This window comes from Tupaia chinensis, unplaced genomic scaffold (genome assembly GCF_000334495.1).
Source record: "Tupaia chinensis unplaced genomic scaffold, TupChi_1.0 Scaffold000115_1, whole genome shotgun sequence".
In the NCBI taxonomy this organism is placed as follows: Eukaryota; Metazoa; Chordata; class Mammalia; order Scandentia; family Tupaiidae; genus Tupaia; species Tupaia belangeri.
The window spans coordinates 3,553,886-3,572,439 of NW_006159579.1; the positions used below are offsets into that span (position 1 = coordinate 3,553,886).

The 18,554-nt window shown below is 46.5% G+C and overlaps 1 protein-coding gene across 1 annotated transcript in view; it reads left to right on the forward strand.

Annotated features, from left to right (window-relative positions):
* EPB41L1 (erythrocyte membrane protein band 4.1 like 1) overlaps window positions 1-18,554 on the forward strand; it is a 186,781-nt gene that overhangs the window by 94,296 nt on the left and 73,931 nt on the right. Inside the window, exon 3 of the mRNA XM_014586146.2 lies at window positions 18,382-18,554. This exon is cut by the window's right edge and continues 7 nt beyond it. Within this exon, the coding sequence (XP_014441632.1) occupies window positions 18,396-18,554 (159 nt within the window). The 5' untranslated portion in view covers window positions 18,382-18,395. The remainder of the gene's footprint in view (window positions 1-18,381) is intronic.

Sequence of the window (18,554 nt, forward strand, 5' to 3'; positions counted from 1 at the left end):
CAGCCTGTGCCAGCCTCCTCTCTGAGCCACTGTGCCCCAGGGAGGCTCTGCCAGCTCTGTGCAGGGATGGAGCTGGCTTCTGCTGTCCAGCCTAAGGTCTGCCTGCCCAGCAACTCATGCCGGTTATTTGTAGCATGCAGAGCCATGGTCCCGGGGATCTCAGGGGGCACCTCAGGGCAGACCTGGAAGGGATTGGTGCAGATGGTGTTATTTCTTTTGAAACCCTTCCTGGGCCATGTGGCAGTTCACTGGGCCTAGGTCTGTGAACTTCTTGAAGGGTCCCTTCCACAGAAGTCCACGTGAGGACAGCGCTTGGTCCTGAGAACTTCATTCAATACATAGTGAAAAGGTGAATGAGGCCTAGAGAGAAAGAATGACTTATCGGAGGGCACCTGGCAGCTGCGTGGGTGAGCCGGCACTGTGGACTCGGGCCTTCTGTGTTGGTCTGGGGTTCCTGTAGCATATTTGCCTGCTTCCTTGCTGCCTGGGCTGTCCCAGATGCAGGACTCTGCCAGGGGCTGAACATTAGCGCCTGTAGCCTGAGGCCACCCTTCCCCTGTCCAGGTGAGGAGAGACCAGGGCTGAGGGAAAGGGCTGCCAGTGGCCTTGGGCCCCACCTGGAGGGCATTGAACCCAGAGGCTCCTGGCTGCCCAGGGGTATTCTGGCCCGAGTCCGCAGGGGCAGTGGTGAGAAGTGGCTCTGTTAGCTCCAGCATGGATATCGCTGTAGGCCCTTTTTTTGGGTTTCTCAGCTCCTTTTATTAAAAAGGCTGATTATTACCACCTGGAGTACTACCGGCAGTTGCAGAGTGACGGCATCTGTTGAGCTCTTACTGTATGCCGTGAACGGCTGTAAGCACTTTGCGCCATCTCACAACAGCTCTATCAAGTAGGTGTTCTTACTCTTTACTTTTTATAAAAGAGGAACTGAGGTGCAGAGAGGTTGTGTCACCTCCCTGAGGTCACATAGGTGGATAATGTGGGGCTCTCTGAGTCCTGAGCTCTTCTCTTCCATACACTGGACCTGGAGCAGTGTCTGGGAGTCCCAAAACTGGTCCAGGTGGAGAAGTGAGTGTGTTGGCTCTGATGAGCCCAGGGTGGCTCCCTGGCCTGAGCATTACCATGTTCTGAGGGGCAGAGAGATACTGGCAAGGAGCCCTCAGGGAGGAATTGGCCTCAGTCTTCTGCTCCTGGCCAGGATCTTCTGGAAACGGGAAGGCTCTAGACTTTCCCCCATTGGCTATCAGGGAAGACTGATTGATGGTGACTTCTACCCCCTGCCACATTTGGTAGGACTGTGGTGACTGGAACCCACAGGGCTGGGAATGCTGGGGCACCAGCTAGGTCTGTGTAGAAGAGGCCTTGTAGGCCGCGGGTAGTGTGTGGGCAAATGGGCAAGAGGTGGGAGCGGGCTGGCACTGCTTCCTTGGTGGGTAAGAATAGTAACAGCGAAGGTTTACTGAGTACTTATTACATACCAGACACTGTTTTAAGGGCTCGTATGTCCAGCTCATATACAGGCTTGACAGAACTTTGTGAGGTAGGGGTTCTTCTTCTTCCCATTGTACAGATGGAAGGGACTGAGGCTTACCAAGGGAAGGATAGCCACTCCAGGTCCCACAGCTGTGTTGGGGGTGGGGTTGGTGGAGTCAGGATTCAAACCCAGGCAGAATGGCTCCAAGCATGTTTCTGTGGGACTAGGCACCCTGGCATTTCCCAAAGATCACACTCAACCACGCAACTTGAAACAGTCAGTCATAAGTAGGGTTTTGAGGTGGGCATTCAAGCCCAAGCTGGAATTTCATAGTTGTAGGGGAGAGGGCACCTACTTCCTCAGGTCAGAGGGGAAGAAAATAGGTATGCCTTTGAAGAAAAGCAGATAGTCTGGTGTGCATGGAACAGTTAGTGCCCTGGTGGGGGTGGACTGGGAGGTAACTCCGTAAGTGGCTTGGTTGGGTCTTCGATAAAACTCTGAAAGCCATCAGACCTAGGCTCTAGTCACAGCACTGCTGCATGCTAGCCATGTAGCCTTGGCACATCACTTAAATGCTCTGAGCCTCAGTTTCCTTATCTGTAAAATATGAATAAACTCGCCTGTCTCATAGGGACCATGTCGTGGTTGTTACATAAAGCACCTAGCACAGTGCTGTCACATCTTAAAAACTCAGTAAATATTACTTCTCTCCCCCTTCAATCTCTTCAACGTCAGGCTAAGGTGTTTTGACTTGACACGAGCCTGGAGGCTCCAGGGACCTCTGCAGGATTTGGGTCTGCCAAGGAGTATGACAGAACTGTATTTTGGGCAAATCCCCTTGGCAACTGTATGACCTGAAAAGAGGAGGTGGACTGTGACCTTGTAGAATAAACCTCAACTGTGGGAACTTGGGGGGCTGGAAGGAGAGGGTCGAAACCACACTAAAATGTCCTTCAGTGATGGATGGTTTGCTAGGGTTGGAAAGGAGGGGCTTGCAGTGGGGAAAACCACAGTGGTGGTGAATTCAGTTTGAAGCCTGATAAACTGAAGAAGGGCTGGGCTCCCTTTAGTCATTTGGAAGGTTGGGCAGCATCTTCTTTGTGCATCTGGGCTTTTTTTTTGTTTTTCTTTTTTTCTTTTGAGTTATTTTCTTTGAATAAATCCCCATCAGAGCTTCCTCTATAATAGCAGCAAATTGGGACTAAGTGTCTGACAATAGGAAGATGATTGAGAACATTTTGGAACATGCATTGGATAAAATAATATGCAGTGGTGAACAGCTACAGAAATACTTCAGGCGCTGTTTGGAGCTGTGCACTTACAGAGTTCTTCTGCGTCTTTCATTTCATGCGTAGGATCGCCCTGTGATGGAGGCGGAGCAGGGGTGAGATCCTTCCTGTGCATGAAGATTAAGGCTAGCCTCTAATTTCCTTGAGGGCAAGGTTCATGTTTTATTCATTGTTCTATGTCAGCCTGGTGCTCAGTGATTTGCAAATGCTTGTCCAGTGATAGAATGATTAAGTAAACTAAGCAGAGGGAAGTGACTTGTTCAAGGTCATAGAAGTTTTTAGAGCCACTACCTGTCATAGTCTTGCCATCGCTACTTGCCACATTCTCCATGCTTACCACTCAATATTTGTGAGGGGGAATAGAGAGGTCTCCAGTAGGACTTGAGACTCACATAGAATAGGACTTAAATATTTTTTTCTGTTTTTCTTTTTTTTTCTTTTTGGTGGCATTTTCCAGAGGGCACATGTGCTTTCCAGAGAGAGAGAGAGGGAGAAACACCTCCCTCCTCCCCAATGAAGCATGGTCATGCCACAATCTTTTTTCCTCCATTTCACCATCCTGTCATGATTTTGAGCATGCACATGTGCCTGGCATATTTTTTAAGCTGTCAAAGCTAGGATTTGAACCTTGGTCAGCCGCATGGGATCTGGCTTCCCTTAACCATCAAGTTATAGGCTGGCCCAAGTCTTGTTTCTATTCTTACTAGCCGTCAGACCTTGGCAAATTCATTCATATTTTTTTAAGAGGTTTTTGCAGTAAGGTGCATGCACTTGCTAGAGAGAGACAGAGAGACAGAGACAATGAGAGGACAAGTGAGAAATCACCTCCTGGGAGATGGCTTTGCCACAATCCCCTCTCCTCCATTCTCTTCCTGGGATCATGGGCACACATGCACACACACATGCCTGACGCGATTTTATAGCCACTGGGTTCGAGACTGGAACTCTGGTTGGCCATGTGGGAGTCCAGTGATGTAACCACTATGCCATTTTATTTTATTTTTTTTTAATTTTCTAGAGGGGGTACATGGACTAGAGAGAGAGAAAGAGAGGGAAAATGAGATGGTACCTTCCATGGGGGATGGCCATGCTGCAGTCCTCTTTTTTTCCAGTTTAACTTTTAGGATTTGGGGCACTTACATACACACTCAAAAGTGTTTCTCCGGCCACTGGGTCCAGGACTTGAATGGCATAATTGGCCATGTAGGATCCACCAGTCTTATTAACCACCCTATCATAGGCTGGTCCATTAATTCATCTTTTTGTTTTTCGAGAGATTTTTTTGCCATCGAGTGTGTGTGCTCGCCAGAGCCCGACAGAGACAGAGAGACAGATAGCAAGAAATCACTCCCAAAGGGGGATGGCTATGCTGCAGTTCTTTCTTTGTTCTCCTCTTGGGACCTTGGGCACACACGCACACATACCTAGTGTGAGTTTTAAACTTCCGGATCCTGGACTCGAACCAAGGTCGGCCATGTAGGAGTCCAGTGATGTAATCATGCCATCTGCTGGTCCCCTACTAATTCATCTTTTAAGGTATTAATTTGCCCTCTGTAATGTGGATAGTTCGAGTATCTTTTTATTTTTTTTTTTTTTAGGAGAGATTTTTGCTATAGGGTACATGCACTCGCCAGAGATGCAAAGAGAAATAGAGAAAGTGAGAAATCACCCCCCCACCACCACCAAGGGATGCTGCAATCCTTTCTCCTTCATTTTCCTCTTATGATTTTGGACACACAAACGTGCCTGGCGTGAGTTACTAGTCACCGGGTCCAGCACTCAAACCATGTGAGAGTCCAGTGCCTCAACCACTACACCACCCGCTGGCCCCCGAGTACCTACTTTTAAGGTTATCTTTGCGTGGTAACTAGCACACGGTAAAGCAGAATGTTAGCTGATGATGTGATGTTGTCATAATTGTGGAAGTATTTGTGATTCAATTATGTCAAATGGAACAAACCCCATAAAATTATGAGAATTTGGATTATAGTTTTATAAAATTAAGTATGATCATACACACAAACTAAAAGAAACAGAAACAGAATTATAACAAGTGATACGGGAAATAAATAAGACTAGCCAGGGACCAGCAGTTAGCGTAATGGCTATGTCGCTGGACTCCCATGTAGTCTACCGCGGTTCGTGTTCCGGACCCGGTGGCTTAAAACTCACGCCAGGCGCGTGTGCATGCGTGCCCGAGATCCCGAGAGGAGAATGGAGGAGAAGGGATTGCAGCGTGGCCATCCCCTCTGGGGGGTGATTTCTCTCTGTCTCTATGTCTCTCTCTTTCTGTCTGGTAAGTGCACGCACCCTATAGCAAAAACCTCTCCAAAAAGATAAATAAATAAGACTAGCCAAAACAAATCTTTCTTTAATGTTGTCTGTATTATTTTTTCTCTGGTTTTAATTAAAAAAGAAATTTGCAAAAAAACTAATAATTTTTCCTTTAGTTCCCCAACCAAAATTCTACTCTACATAAGTAGCCAGTGACATGGTGGTATGCATCTTTCCAGGTATACCTACACAAACATACAAATTTATGAATGGGATCATAAATTGCATTATTAAAATTTGCCTCGTGGTTACAGGAGCCAGATTCCACATGGCTAATAGGTTCAAATCCTGGCCCTAGGCATCTTGAAAAACACCCAGACAGATGTATGTATATGCCCCATATCCTGACAGGCTAGAGAAATGGAGGAGAAAGGATTGGAACGTGACCATTCCCCTATTAGGGGGAGCGTTTTCTCCCTCTTTTTCTCTCTCTGTCTCTGTCTCTCTCTGGCAGGTGCATGTGCTCCCTGGCAATTTAAATAAGTAAGTTGCATTATCATTTTACAGCTTGCATTGCTCACTTAACTATATATTGACATCTTCTTGTGTCAGTATATATAAAATCTATCTCAAAAATGTTCATAATAGATAATGTAATACTTCCATAATTAAGGTGGGTTTTTTGTTTGTTTGTTTTTTTATCTTGCCAGATGGTGTGTGAGTTTGCTGGAGAAAGAGATGGAATGTGTGTGCATGTGTGTGTATATGTGTGTGTGTGTGAGAGAGAGAGAGAGAGAGAGAAATCATCCCCAGTGGGACATGGTTCTCCTCTATCTCTCCCTCCTTTCAGGACGTTGGGCACACATGCACATGTACCTGTTCTATTTCTCAAGCTACCTGGCTTGGGACTTCAACTGCGCAGTTGGCCACGTGGAATCCAGCTGCTTAACCACCACACTATGGACTGGCCCCATTATTAAGATTTTAATAAATAAACCTTAGTTAATTTGGCCAACCCCCTGTTGATGGACATTTAAAGTTGCTTCCAATTTTACTCTATTCTAAAATAACGCTGTCAATGGACTCTAACAGTGTTTAAGCAATTAATGAAAATCAAGTGAGAGAGTGAGCCTTTGAGATCATGAGGGTTGTCCTCAAAGGTCTGCTGCTTTCTCCTCCTCTCCTCTTTTCTGAGTGAAGCCTCAGGGGCGAGAACACCAATGGAAGGCCTGCCTGGAGAAGGCCCTGTGCCTGTGACCCTCAAAGGATGTGAATGTTAGAGAGAGACCCCTTTTTTCACATACCCAGTAGGGAGCTCACCTGTGAGATACTCCAATTATCTTAGGATGCGCTTATCTGCTGCTCAAGTCTTGCAGGTGTTTATGCCCTGAGTGTCCTTGGACAAGTTCTTTACTGTCTCTGGACCTTGGTTTGTCCATCTGAATGGTAGTGATGCCTTACTGGTCAGAGCCGTCACTGTGAGTACCTGTTATATGTCCATTCTTGCACTAAAACGAGCCTTGTGCACATTATCACGTTTAATTCTAACTAAATGCTGTTGAGTTGTAGGGAGTATTATTCTTTTTTCACATGCTCAGACTGGTTCTCAGAGATGCTAAGTAACCTGCCCAACGTCACTAAGCCTGTGAAGTTGAAATTCCAGTTCTGGCTCCAAGCTCATGTCCATTACCACTGTTCCTTTCTCCCTCGCAACAACTGCTAATTGGTGAAGTCCAAGAGAAATGATTATAAAAGGATCCTTTAAACTGTAAAGCACTCTGCATGTGGGAGGGGTAGATGCTGCTGTTATTATTTCTACATCCAGAGCAACGGTAGCTTTGGTTACTTGGTTTACAGCAAGTTGGAGGTCGTGGGATGTAGCAGGATTGCGGGGGATAAGCATGGGATCATGAGCCAGCAGACTGGGTGCTAGTCCTTGCTCTACTCAAAACGGCTAGCTGCGTGACCTTGGCCAGCTCAGTCAGCCTGGGGAATAAGCCCCCTACTCTCCCTAGACCTTGTGCAGTTCAAATGAGATAAAGCTTGGAAAAAGGCCAGTGTGTTGCTCCCGCTTTCAGCACACCCTGCTAAAGGGAGGTCTTGGTCTGCCCCCTTCACGGTTCATCCACGTGGTCTGAGTGGGAGGTTTTTCTCCTTTTTGGTGCCATTACTTAGCAGTTCTGGGCTGTTACATGGGCCCTGGCCCACAACTGCACATCAGTCTGTGGCTGCATGGTGGCACGTGAAACTTTTGGGCAAGAAGCCAGGGCTGACGGGTGGTGGCCTCTTCACATAGCATGGTTTTATTTAATGCAGCGCCTGTGATACTGCAAGCCTCTGACACATTGCCTTCCGCGTGCTGCCATATACGGATTTGAGCACCAGTAAGGATGACTGCGGGCCCAGATCCCTTTTAGATCCTTCGGGCCTGGCTGGGAGGGTGGCACAGGCCTCAGAGGCAGCCCTCCCTGCCTGCGCCCATCATTTCATTCACGTTCATCCAGAGATTGTCACTCAAGGAAGCGAATGTTCTGTGCTGGGTAAATCCTGTGGGAAGTAACATTATCTCCAGCGATTGAGAGAGAAAGAAAAAGCCTTAATGGGTGTTCTCTCTGTGTTTTCTTCTAATTAATTTTTCTTTTCTAACTTTAAGAGTAATGCATGTTCATTGGGGAAAATTTGGAAAATATATGGGGGGGGGGAGTCTGTATTTTGTTCTGCAAGGAAATGCTAATGATAAAGATGAAAGGGGCCAGATGGTGATGCAGAGGTAAAACGTGAAGCTCTGAGAGACAGACTCCCATGGAAAGGTTCTGGGTTCATGTCTAAGGCCTCCCTGAGGGCACTGGGTACACACACATAGTCGTTATTTGGGCTGACTGAGACTTGGAGTGGACCGTGGTGTTAAGACCCTGTTGGGATGCCGTCTGTCTCTTTCTGTCTCCTTCGCTCATCAGAAGAAATAAATACATAAACATAAAGCAATAATAATAAAGATGAGACTACTATTTTTTGATCGTTAACTATGGGTTTTGGCATGTGTTAAGTGCTTTACAGGCATGTTCTGATCCATTCTCATAGCAGACTTGTGAGGTATGCACGATTATCACCAGGATTTTACAGATGAAGAGACTGAGGCACAAAGAGCTTAAAGGACTTGTCCAAGGTCTCCCTATCTTCTATTTTGTTTTTCTTAACCACTTAGACTATACTGTGTTCCCAGGTTCCTGTCTACATTTAATATCAGGTGGTGTGTCAGTCAGATTCTGGTAGAATACAGAATTCCTCTCTGATACTTCAACTAAGGACATGTTAGTAAAGGTGTGAGCAGAGTTGAGAATATTCATGAGGGGTATTCAGGCACCCCTAAACTAACACGACAGAAGCTGTTATCACCCCTTGGCTTGAGTGACCAGAGGGAGAAACAGTGCTACCTGAGTTCTTTTTTGGGAGGGGTTTTTGCCATAGAGCACATGGACTCGCCAGAAAGATAGAGAGAGACAGAGAGACAGAAAGCGAGAAATCACCCCCGGGGGAGGGGGGTAATAGCCACTCCACAATCCCTTCTCATCCTTTCTCTCAGGATCTTGGGCACACACGCACACGCGCCCGGCGTGAGTTTAAACCACCACGTCTGGGACTCAAACTGCAGTTGACTACGTGGGAGTCCAGCGACATAGCCATTATGCCAACTGCTGGTCCCTCAGTGCTACCTGAGCTCTACGAAGGCTGGAGCTGGGCTGTCACTGAGCGGCTCAGTCACCCCTAGAACCACGGCGCAGGACGGGGGTGCAGAGCCAGCAAGCTGAGAAGCTCAGGGGACAGCCCAATGGGTCAACCTCCCACTTCTTCAAGCAGGGCATAAATTGAGATGCAAAGGGAGACTAACAGCCAAGGAAAGGGGTGGGAAAACTGTACCTCCTGACCTCCCCCAAAGAAAGAAAAGTTGTCTTGGTAATGGTGATTATGGAAAACATTCACAATGGAAGAATTTTTTCTCTGTCTACCATTCTCAGGGTGTTTGGGTGTCTCCTACCCTCTACCTGTTTCTCTCTCTTCTCCCCTACTTCTTTCTTTTTTGTTTTTAAAGATGATTTATTTATTTAATTTCATTTGTTGTTGTTATTATTATTATTATTTTAATTTGACCAGAGAGAGACAGAGAAAGAAAGTAAGAAAGAAAGAAAGAAAAGAAAAGAAAAGAAAAGAAAAGAAAAGAAAGGGAAAGTGAGAAAGCAAGTTGCCAGGTCCAGGACTCAAAGCATGGTTGGCCATGTGGGAGTCCAGCACCTTAACCTCCATGCCACCAGCCAGCCCCATCCCTGCTTCTTTCTATTACTACCTCTTCTCTCACCTGGTTCACAGTTCCTAAGAACACCTGGGCAAAAGTCTTCAGAGTCAATAGTGTCCTAGGCTTGCCATCTAGGGAGTGTTTACAACCATGGATACACATGGCTGTGTGTGCCCTCATGTTATACTGCATGTCATAAGTGTGCATAACATACCCTCCCTTCCTCTGTGTTAGCAGAACTGTAACTTATATATCCCAAAGTCCTCCCATTCTGGCATATCCCTCTCTCCATAGTATGTATTACCCTCATTTGAGAGACAGGGCCTCTCATCCCAGTTTGGCAGATGAGGAAACTGTAACTTGCCCACCGCCCATCAGGTAAGAAGTAGTAACACTGAAACAAGAAGCACGGTCCTGATTCTGAGTTCAGTCTTTGCCAGGGCACTTGCTTTTTGGTCTTGGGGAGCCTTTCTTTGGCCAGCCCTACCCCCAGAAGAAATTAATACAGGCTGAGCCCCCTGAGGCTGCTGAAATGCTGGAAGGACTCTGGAGTCAGAGAAATCTAGCACAGCCTTATGACCTTGGGCAAATCCTTATGTCTCTTTGAGCCTGCATATCCTCATCAGTAGAATAAGGAGTTCATATCAGTAGTTTGGATAGAAAAATCAGGTGCTTACAGTCAGATAAAATCAGCAAGAGAGGCTGGCTGGCTGGCTGCCTGAAAGGCTGTGGAGGTAAACACAGTCTGGGTCTCCAGCTCTTAGGGTCAATTTAGAAATGATCTCATTGTGGTCTGGCCTTGTAGTATAGTGGTTAAGTGCAATGTATGGGGAGCTGGATCCCACATGGCTGACCATGGTTTGAATCCATGGTTTGCCTAGCTTGAAACATCTGCCAGGCACATGTGTGTGTGTGTCCAGAATTCTGATAGAGAGAAATGGAGGAGAAAGGATTGCAACATGATCACATCCCATCAAGGGTTTTCTCTCTCTCTCTCTCTTCCTCCCTTCCTCTCTCCTTTCCTTCTCTCTGGCAAGCACACATGCTCTCTGGCAATTAAGAAAAAAAGAAAGAAGAGAAAGGAAAGAAGGAAGGAAGGAAGGAAAGTTGTCTCGTGATCCAGCCTCCATTACCCATGTGTTCAACCATTTATCTATCTACCCATCCATCTGATGCCAGACCCACTGAGTTTGGATTCTGGCACTGCCATTCACTAGCTGTGTGATTGTGGACAAGTTACTTAACTTCTCTGCTTCAACTTTTTTCTTTTGTAAAATGGAGATAATGAGAGTAGATATTATAGGTTATTATGAAGAGTAAATGAGTTAATTGACATAAAGTACTTAGATCAGTGTCTGGAAAATTACAAATTCTGTAAATGTTAATTTTATTGTTAGTATTATCAAGAATTGCACTAAGCCCTGGAGATAAAGTTGTCTTTATGAGGCTTATATTCTAGAGAAGGAAAAGAAACAAATAAGTGAATCAATCAATAAGTTCGGTTTCTGATAATTACGATGAAAACAAACAAACCCAAAGTGGTTTCTTAAGTGGATACAGTTTCTGTTTGTGGTGATGAAAATTTTTGGAACTAGGTATTGGTAATTATTGTACAACATTGTGAATAAAATTAATGTTCCATGATTCTTATGCTTAAAAATGGCTAAAGTGGCATAACAAAACAAAGACAAAAAGTCCAACCTAAAATGCTATAACAACAACAGCAACAACAAAAATAGAGGAGGGGGCCAGGTGCAGTGGTGCAGGCCTGTAGTCCCAGCTACTCTAGAGACTCAGGCAGCTGGAGGATGAGTTTAAGGCCAGCATAAGTAACATAGTAAAACATTATCTCTTAAAAAAAAAAAAAAAAAGTCAAGGGCCAGCCTGTGGTGCAGCAGTAACACACTGTTCTGTGATGTTGGGCCCACATGGAAAGGTCCCAAGTTTGTGTCCCCTTTGTGCATGCCCACAGTCTGGGCTGGCTGAGGCTGTGGGTGGATTATGGCATGGAGACCTTGTTGGAGATGCCTGTCTCTTGTCTCTGTTTCTTTATTTTGTGGAGGAAATAAATAAATAAGCTTAAGAGGTTTTAAACAAGGTTTAAACAAGAGGAGAGACCTACTTTAAATGGCGTGGTCAAGGGGTACATAAGTGTGCATCCTGAAGACAAGAGCTGTCACGTTAAGAGACAGGGGATAGGCTCACGGTTCACACAGGGGGAGCCTTAAGGACAAAGTGCTAATGCAGGGGCAAACTTGGCATGGTTGAAGAACAGACGGAAAGCTAGTGTGACAGGCTGACAGTGATGCTAGTTGGACGGAGGGGTACCAGGGGACCAGAGTGGTGTGAGCCAATGTTGGAAAGATGGGCAGGGGCTGTACTCAGAGGCCTGTAGCTTTGATGAGTGTGTGTGTGTGTGTGTGTGTGTGTGTGTGTTTCCCAGACAGGGTCTCACTGTGTTGTAATCCCTCTGCCTCAGCCTCCTGAGTAGCTGGGGCTATAGGTGCACACTGCCATGCCCAGGTTTTTAGGGTAGGGCGGGAATCAAACCCTGCCTGCTAATTAGTAACATTTACCAGTGTGCACTACTGTAGCTGGGCCTATGTTTAATTTAATAGGAAGCCATTAGAGGATTTAAGGAAGACCAGTTGGAGATTTCCAAAGATCCTAGTGGCTGCTCTGAGGAGAATAAATTCTAGGAGGACCTGAATGTCCACAGAGAAACCAGGGAGTAGTTTGGGACAGGTTTCCTGGCCCTAGATAATAGTGGCTTGGACCTGAGCAGTGGCTGTGGGGGTGTAGAAAAATAATGCATCCAAGTTACTGGACTCACAGGTGCTGATTCATGCTAACTCTGGTTAAAGAGCCTGATGTATCAATCAGATGGCCATTGATTTATTTTCAAGGAGCAATACAACTGCCAGGCCAAGTGGCTATTGCCTTAGGTGGGCTGAGGCACCTCCTCTCTGCAGGCTACCCAGATGGAAAGCTACTGCCTGAGAAGGCTTCTTGGTGCCCCTGGAAGGTGAGCCAGGGGAGCCAGACAGTGTCTGCAATGCTGAAAAGCATCAGTTGCTGACAGTGTGCTGGGCCAGCCACTGCCCAGGCCAGGCAAGCATCCCCAGCCTCACTGGGCCCCTCTGCCCCAGACAGAGCTGATGTGGGCATAGTCAGCGTTTACATCTCTGGCTGACCTTTCTTTTTCCTAATCCCGTGCTTTTGGCCTTTCATATGTCAGTGTCATCAGTCTGCCCTGTTGGCCTCTGTCTCTTAGAACATCACTTTCTCTCTCCATTCTGGGTGGCACTTCTGAGCGCCTGTTCTCAGACCACTTGTCACTGCAGCTTCCCATTATCTTTGAAATGATAAGCCCTACGTTGCAGAATGGTGTTATTGGGTGCGTGCCACACGAAGTGCTCTCCTGATGTTGTTTTCCTGGCTCTCCATCGCCTCTCTGAGAGGGAGAGAAGGGTAGCTTCATTTTATAGAGGAGGTGACTGAGGCTCAGAGGAGCAAAATCCCTTGGTCATAGACTGAGCAGGCCTTAGAGTTGGGCTTTGGGACTGGGTCTGCCTGACCAGAGTCTGTACCTTTAACCTCTGAGCAGCAGGGCCCTTTGAGAGGTCCAGAAATGACTGTGTGAGTCTCTGGCCGAGGGCCATCCCACGGCAGTGATCTTTGGTGGAAGTCCTGCCCTTTTCCAGCAGACAGACTGATGATTCTGACTCCTGCAAGACTGCTGGCTTCTCCCCAGCTCCTTCACTTCTCCCTGAAACCAGCCTATACCTCCTCCAGGTTTTGTGGTGTCCACTTTAATAAGCCTCTTATTCTGAGGAGTCGGAATGTCAAGGTCTCCTCTCTGTCCCTGGACAGGACCTTGTTTCCATCTCTGAGCATTTGTCCACGTGGTAACGCAACCCAAATGCCCTCCCTGCCATCTCCTTTTAAAAAAGCAAAACAAAACAAAACAATCCCACCTCTATCCTCTGTCCTGGAAGCCTTTGGGAACTTCAGGCCACGTTCCAGATCACCAGGTCCCCAGACTCTTCTGAGAGTGAGTGAAATACACACTAGCAAATCTGAGTCACATCCTGCCTGAGTGTTTAGCCATTTCCTGGGTGAGCTTTATCCCGCTGTGCTGTGGTGAGCTCCATGGGAACCAGCAAATGCTTCCCCTGTGTCCTGTAGGGTGCCCAGCCTGGCCGCCCAGCAGGCTCCTCAGCCTGCTTTGACCAGAGCCTGGGCAGAACCCTGCCCATGTGGTTACCCGGGTCAGAATCCAAGGCCAGGTTCTTGGCTCCCCTTCTGTGTCCTAGTGAGAGCTGTGATCTTTGTGGAATAAAGATAGATTTTATCATAGGTTTAGAAAACAATATGTTATTTTTCATTTTAATTCATAATAAAGAAAAAACCTGTTTTCTTTATCTGCTTCTTTTTCTGTCATACTAAGCCATGTTTATCAGAAAAATTAATTTGCTGGGGCCGGCAGGTGGCATGTAGTTAAGGGCACTGTACTCCCACATAGCCAACTATGGTTCAAGTCCCAAACCTGGCGGCTTGCTTTCTCACTCTCCCCTACCCGATCCTCTCCAGTCAAATTAAAATAAATAAATGAATAAATAAAGTTAAATCAATTATTTTTTAAAAAGAAAAATTAATTTGTTAACCTCTAACTTTTAAAATTTTTTATATATTTGTTTCATAAGAAAGAGAGGCAGATAGGGAATGCCAGCCCCATAGTGCAGCAGTTAAATGCTGTGCAGAGGATGCTGGATCCAACATGTCTGACCAGGGTCTGAGTTCCAGCCCAGAGGCTTATATGTTAGGTTTGTACATGTGCATGGCCAGGATCTTGATGGAATGGAGAACTTGAGGAAAAAGGATTGTGGCATGACCAGGTTCTATTTGGGGGTTACTTCCTCTCTCATGTGTGCATGCATGTGCCCTCTGGCATAATAAAATAAAATTACATTTTTAATTAATTATTATTATTATTTATATTGTAAAGAGAGGGAAAGTGAATAATTACTCCCCAGCAGGATCACCATGCCTCAATCCCTTCTCCTCCACTCTCCTCTTGGACTTTTAGGCATTCATGCACACACATGCTTATTATGGTTTTTAAGCCACTAGGTCCAGGGCTCGAACTATAGTTGGCCATGTGGGAATCCAGTGCCTTAACCACCACACCACATGCTAGCCCATTTCATTTATTTTTAAATTTGCCATAAGGTACATGCACTTGCTGGAGAGAGAGGGAAGAGAGGGAAAGTGAGAAATCACCCCCCTAAAGGGGTCGGACACTCCACAGTCTTTTCTCCACTTTCCTCTCAGGATTTAGGATGTGCATGCACACACACTTGGCATGTTTCAAGTTGCTGGGTCCAGGACTCAAACCACACAGTTGGCCATGTGAGATCCAACTACTTTAACCACCACACCAATGACTGACCTAAGGGGAAAAAAATTTTAAAGGAAAGAAAGAAGAGACAGACAGGCACCTTCAACAGGGTCCTCATGCTGTGGTCATGGGCAAGTGTGCTCAGGGAGGTCCCAGGATGCCCTTGTCCTCTGCGGTCCACTTGTGGTACCACTTTGGCACCATCTGGCTCCTAACCTATAATTTAAAAATAATTCCAGGAATTTCAACATATAAGTGAGGGGGGGGTCTTCAAAAAATGTATGGAAAGTGCATATTATGAACAAACTATATGTGGATTTCAAAATATTTTGTATCAAAATTAACTTGTACTTTTTTTTTTTAATTGTCAAAGGGCATGTGTGTTCTCGAGGGAGACAGAAAGATAGGAAGAGGGAGACAGCACCTCCCAATGGGGCATGGTCATACTACAGTCTCTTTGCCACCATTTTTTCATCCTGTCGAGATTTGGAGCACACATACATGCCTGGAGTGGTGTTTGTTTGTTTTCCCCAAGCCATCAGGCCTGGGATTTGAACTGTAGTCAGCTATGTGGGATCCAGCTCCTTTAATGACTAGACTACCAGGCTCATCCCATAAACTTGTAGTTTAATTCCACTTTCCATAGACTTTTTGAAGCCTCCTGGTATGGTTGAAAAATTTAAAACTACAGTCAAACAGAAAGAAAAGGATTATCTATATTTCTACCACTCAGCAATAACGATAATTAATACTTGGCTGGATTTTCTTGGTATGTGTATATTAATTAAAATACGGTCAATTCGTACAAAGTGTTGTGTATCATGCTTTTTTACTCAAATGTTTTCCACCTTTTTCCTTTTATTCTCTAGAGTGGATGAGCCATTATTTGTCTAACTAGCCCCTGGCCATGGTGTTCAGCAGTGGCTCCTACCCTTTTCTTGACTTTCAGCTTGGCCCTGAATGCTTTCTCCTTTGAAGAGATTCTGTTGGGGTTTTCATGAGACAGCAAAGTGCACTGGAGAGAAAATGGTCTGGACTTAGGATCTGGGGAGTCAGGAGGCCGGCTGGGAGGAAAATGGGCAGAGGAGCCAGGGAAACCTGTCTGAGGAAATGACTGCCACTCCAGGCTTTCTTTGCCCTCTTTGTCCCTCCTATAAAAGAAGAGGAGGAGCTTTAGTTATCTCAAAAGGTTCCTGTGGTTCTGGAAGCAGGCTCTGCTGGAGGTGGGGCCAGCGGGAGGCTGGGATATTTATTTAAGATCGCTTTCCTGGCTATTTCTAAAGACATTTCAGGCCCAGAGAAAGTTCTGAGGGTCTGGACTGAAACCAGACTGAGGCTATCAAAAGAGCAGGAGTGGATGTGCCTCTAGGCTGCCTGGGCTCACGAGGGTCAGGTGGTTCTGTTTGGCACAGCAGAAAACAGTTTGTGGATTATTATTTTTAAAGCAAAACCAAGTAGGCTTTTGTTTTAAGGGTTTGTGCCAGTAGGCTTTGTCTAATACAATGACCTCTGTATTCTCAAATGTAGGCTTGGGAAAGGTCTTGGGCCAGGTAGACAGAACTCAGCCCCGAGACCATGAGTTCCCCTGGAGCAGTTCTTATTGCTTAGTGTCCTGTCCCAGAGCTAACACTCATTGTCATATAAGTAACAGAGAACCTTTATTTTGCTATGGCTTTAAATTTCACAAATAAAGACTTAAGTGGAAAGCATGGCTGGGTGGAGACGAGGTGATGAGGAAGGACCTTGTCCTGCTTCTTAACAACAGCATCAGTAGCAAGCGCACCCTCTCATCTGTGCTACACACTTCAGCTTACAAGGCATTGCGCTTGTCCTCCTCCTGTGAGGCTGGAGGGTGCTCATGGCCTGTGCAGGGCCCTGGCGCGCTCCTGTGCTGAGTGGGGCACTCAGGGACCCCAACTTTCTGTATAGTGCCCTTTGCTCTGGCTAGTGCTCACTGGAACATGGGGAGAGAAACTGAAGAATAAAAAGGAAATGTGGGACCGGGCTGAATCTTGTGGGTTCCTAGGGTGGATCCTATGCCTTTCTACCTGTCGGCCCACCAGAGGCCCCCTTGATGGATGGGGTGGTGGTGAGGCTGCCAGGTTTAGTCTGGATCTTCCTTATGTAATAAGGTAGATTTAGATGGGGGAGGGTCTGGACTCAGGGTTGAGGGTTCCTGTCTGTTTCTCTAGTCCCTGTTTTTTTTTTTTTTTTTTGAGAGGTTTTTGTTATACGGCGTGTGCGCTCCCCAGAAAGACAGAGAGACAGAAAGCAAGAAATCACCCCCCAGTGGGGATGGCCATGCCACAATCCCTTCTCCATTCTCCTCTTGGGATCTTGGGCGTGCATGCGCATGTGCCCAGTGTGAGTTTAAGCCACCGGGTCCAGGACTTGAACTGTGGTCAACTGCATGGGAGTCCAGCAACATAGCCATTACACCAACTGCTAATCCCAAGTCCCTGGTTTTTTAGTGCCAAACTTTTATTTATTTATTGAGAATCCACTGACTGGGGTTAGGAATGGATGCTTTTGTCCTTAAAAATAAATCCAACTAGTAGATTTTAAAATGTACATACATATATGTATACATAATACATGTATTACATATGTGTAGTAAGATGTATATTATACATGTAAAAAGATGTCAACAGTTCCACAGTATGTAAAGTGAGAAATGAAGCTCCCTCTTTTATTCCATCCCATGCTCATGGTCTTTATTTCCCTTTCCTTCTGAGTTTTTAACCTCTCAGAACAGTTTAGTGAGTATCCTTTCAGATCTTAGTGTGTACAATTGCAAAGATATGTTGTAGAGGTTATTGTTTTGTTTTCTAAATATAAAAATAGGACTATGCCATTCTCTTTCTCTCTCTCTCTCTCTGCAGTTTGCTTATTCCAACAGACTAGCTGGGCCCTGAATCCTTGGTTCTCCCTGCAATCTCTGCATACAGCTCTGAGGGGAAGATAAGAATAGTCTGTTGCAGAGATAATTTCTCTAAGTCCCTCTCCTTTTACAGGAGTCCCGAGAGGTAAAGCGATGTCCCCCCTGTGACAGACTCTGGCCTGAGCCCCATTCTCCTGACTTTTCTATGATCAGGGCTGCACTTTGTAAAAAGTACCTTCCTGCCATTGTCGATCTGACCGTGTGACAACAGGGATAGGGTAGAGGTCCCTTTTGAGGCTTGGGCCAGGAAGGGGCTTGCCCAAATTCAGTGTTGGGGACGTGGAGCCCAGGGCTCTTTGGGTTGAGCTCAGTGCATTCAGCGTTTCTTGAGGGGTTTCCAGGTGCCAGGTGCTATGGTGGAGAGAACCTGGCCTTGCCTACAGATAGTCTCTGACTGCTCCCTGTGCTGCTTGTAGAGTGGGACTCCCTGGAGGGACTCACTGTCCCTGGGAAGGACCTAGGTTCTGGGTCTGGGCCAAGGGGTCCGTGAGGAATGATGGACGCTGGTGGAAGGGGCGCCTGTGACCTCAGCTGCTGCCCTCCCTTCCCCACGTCCTCCATCCCTGCCCTCCTCCCTCTTTCCTTCTTTCTGTGGCTCTTTGTCCATTTGTCTCCATCTGTCTCTCTCCGCGTGTGGTTCCTGCCCCTTTTGCTCTGTCACACCATTGCCATCCCTTTCCTTGTCACATGTTCTCCTTCATGCCAATGCAGGCGTGCTGGTCACCATGACAACAGAGACAGGCCCTGATTCTGAGGTGAAGAAGGCTCAGGAAGAGGCCCCGCAGCAGCCCGAGGCCGCCGCCGCGGTGACCACCCCTGTGACCCCTGCAGGCCACGGCCACCCGGAGGCCAACTCCAATGAGAAGCATCCACCCCAGCAGGAC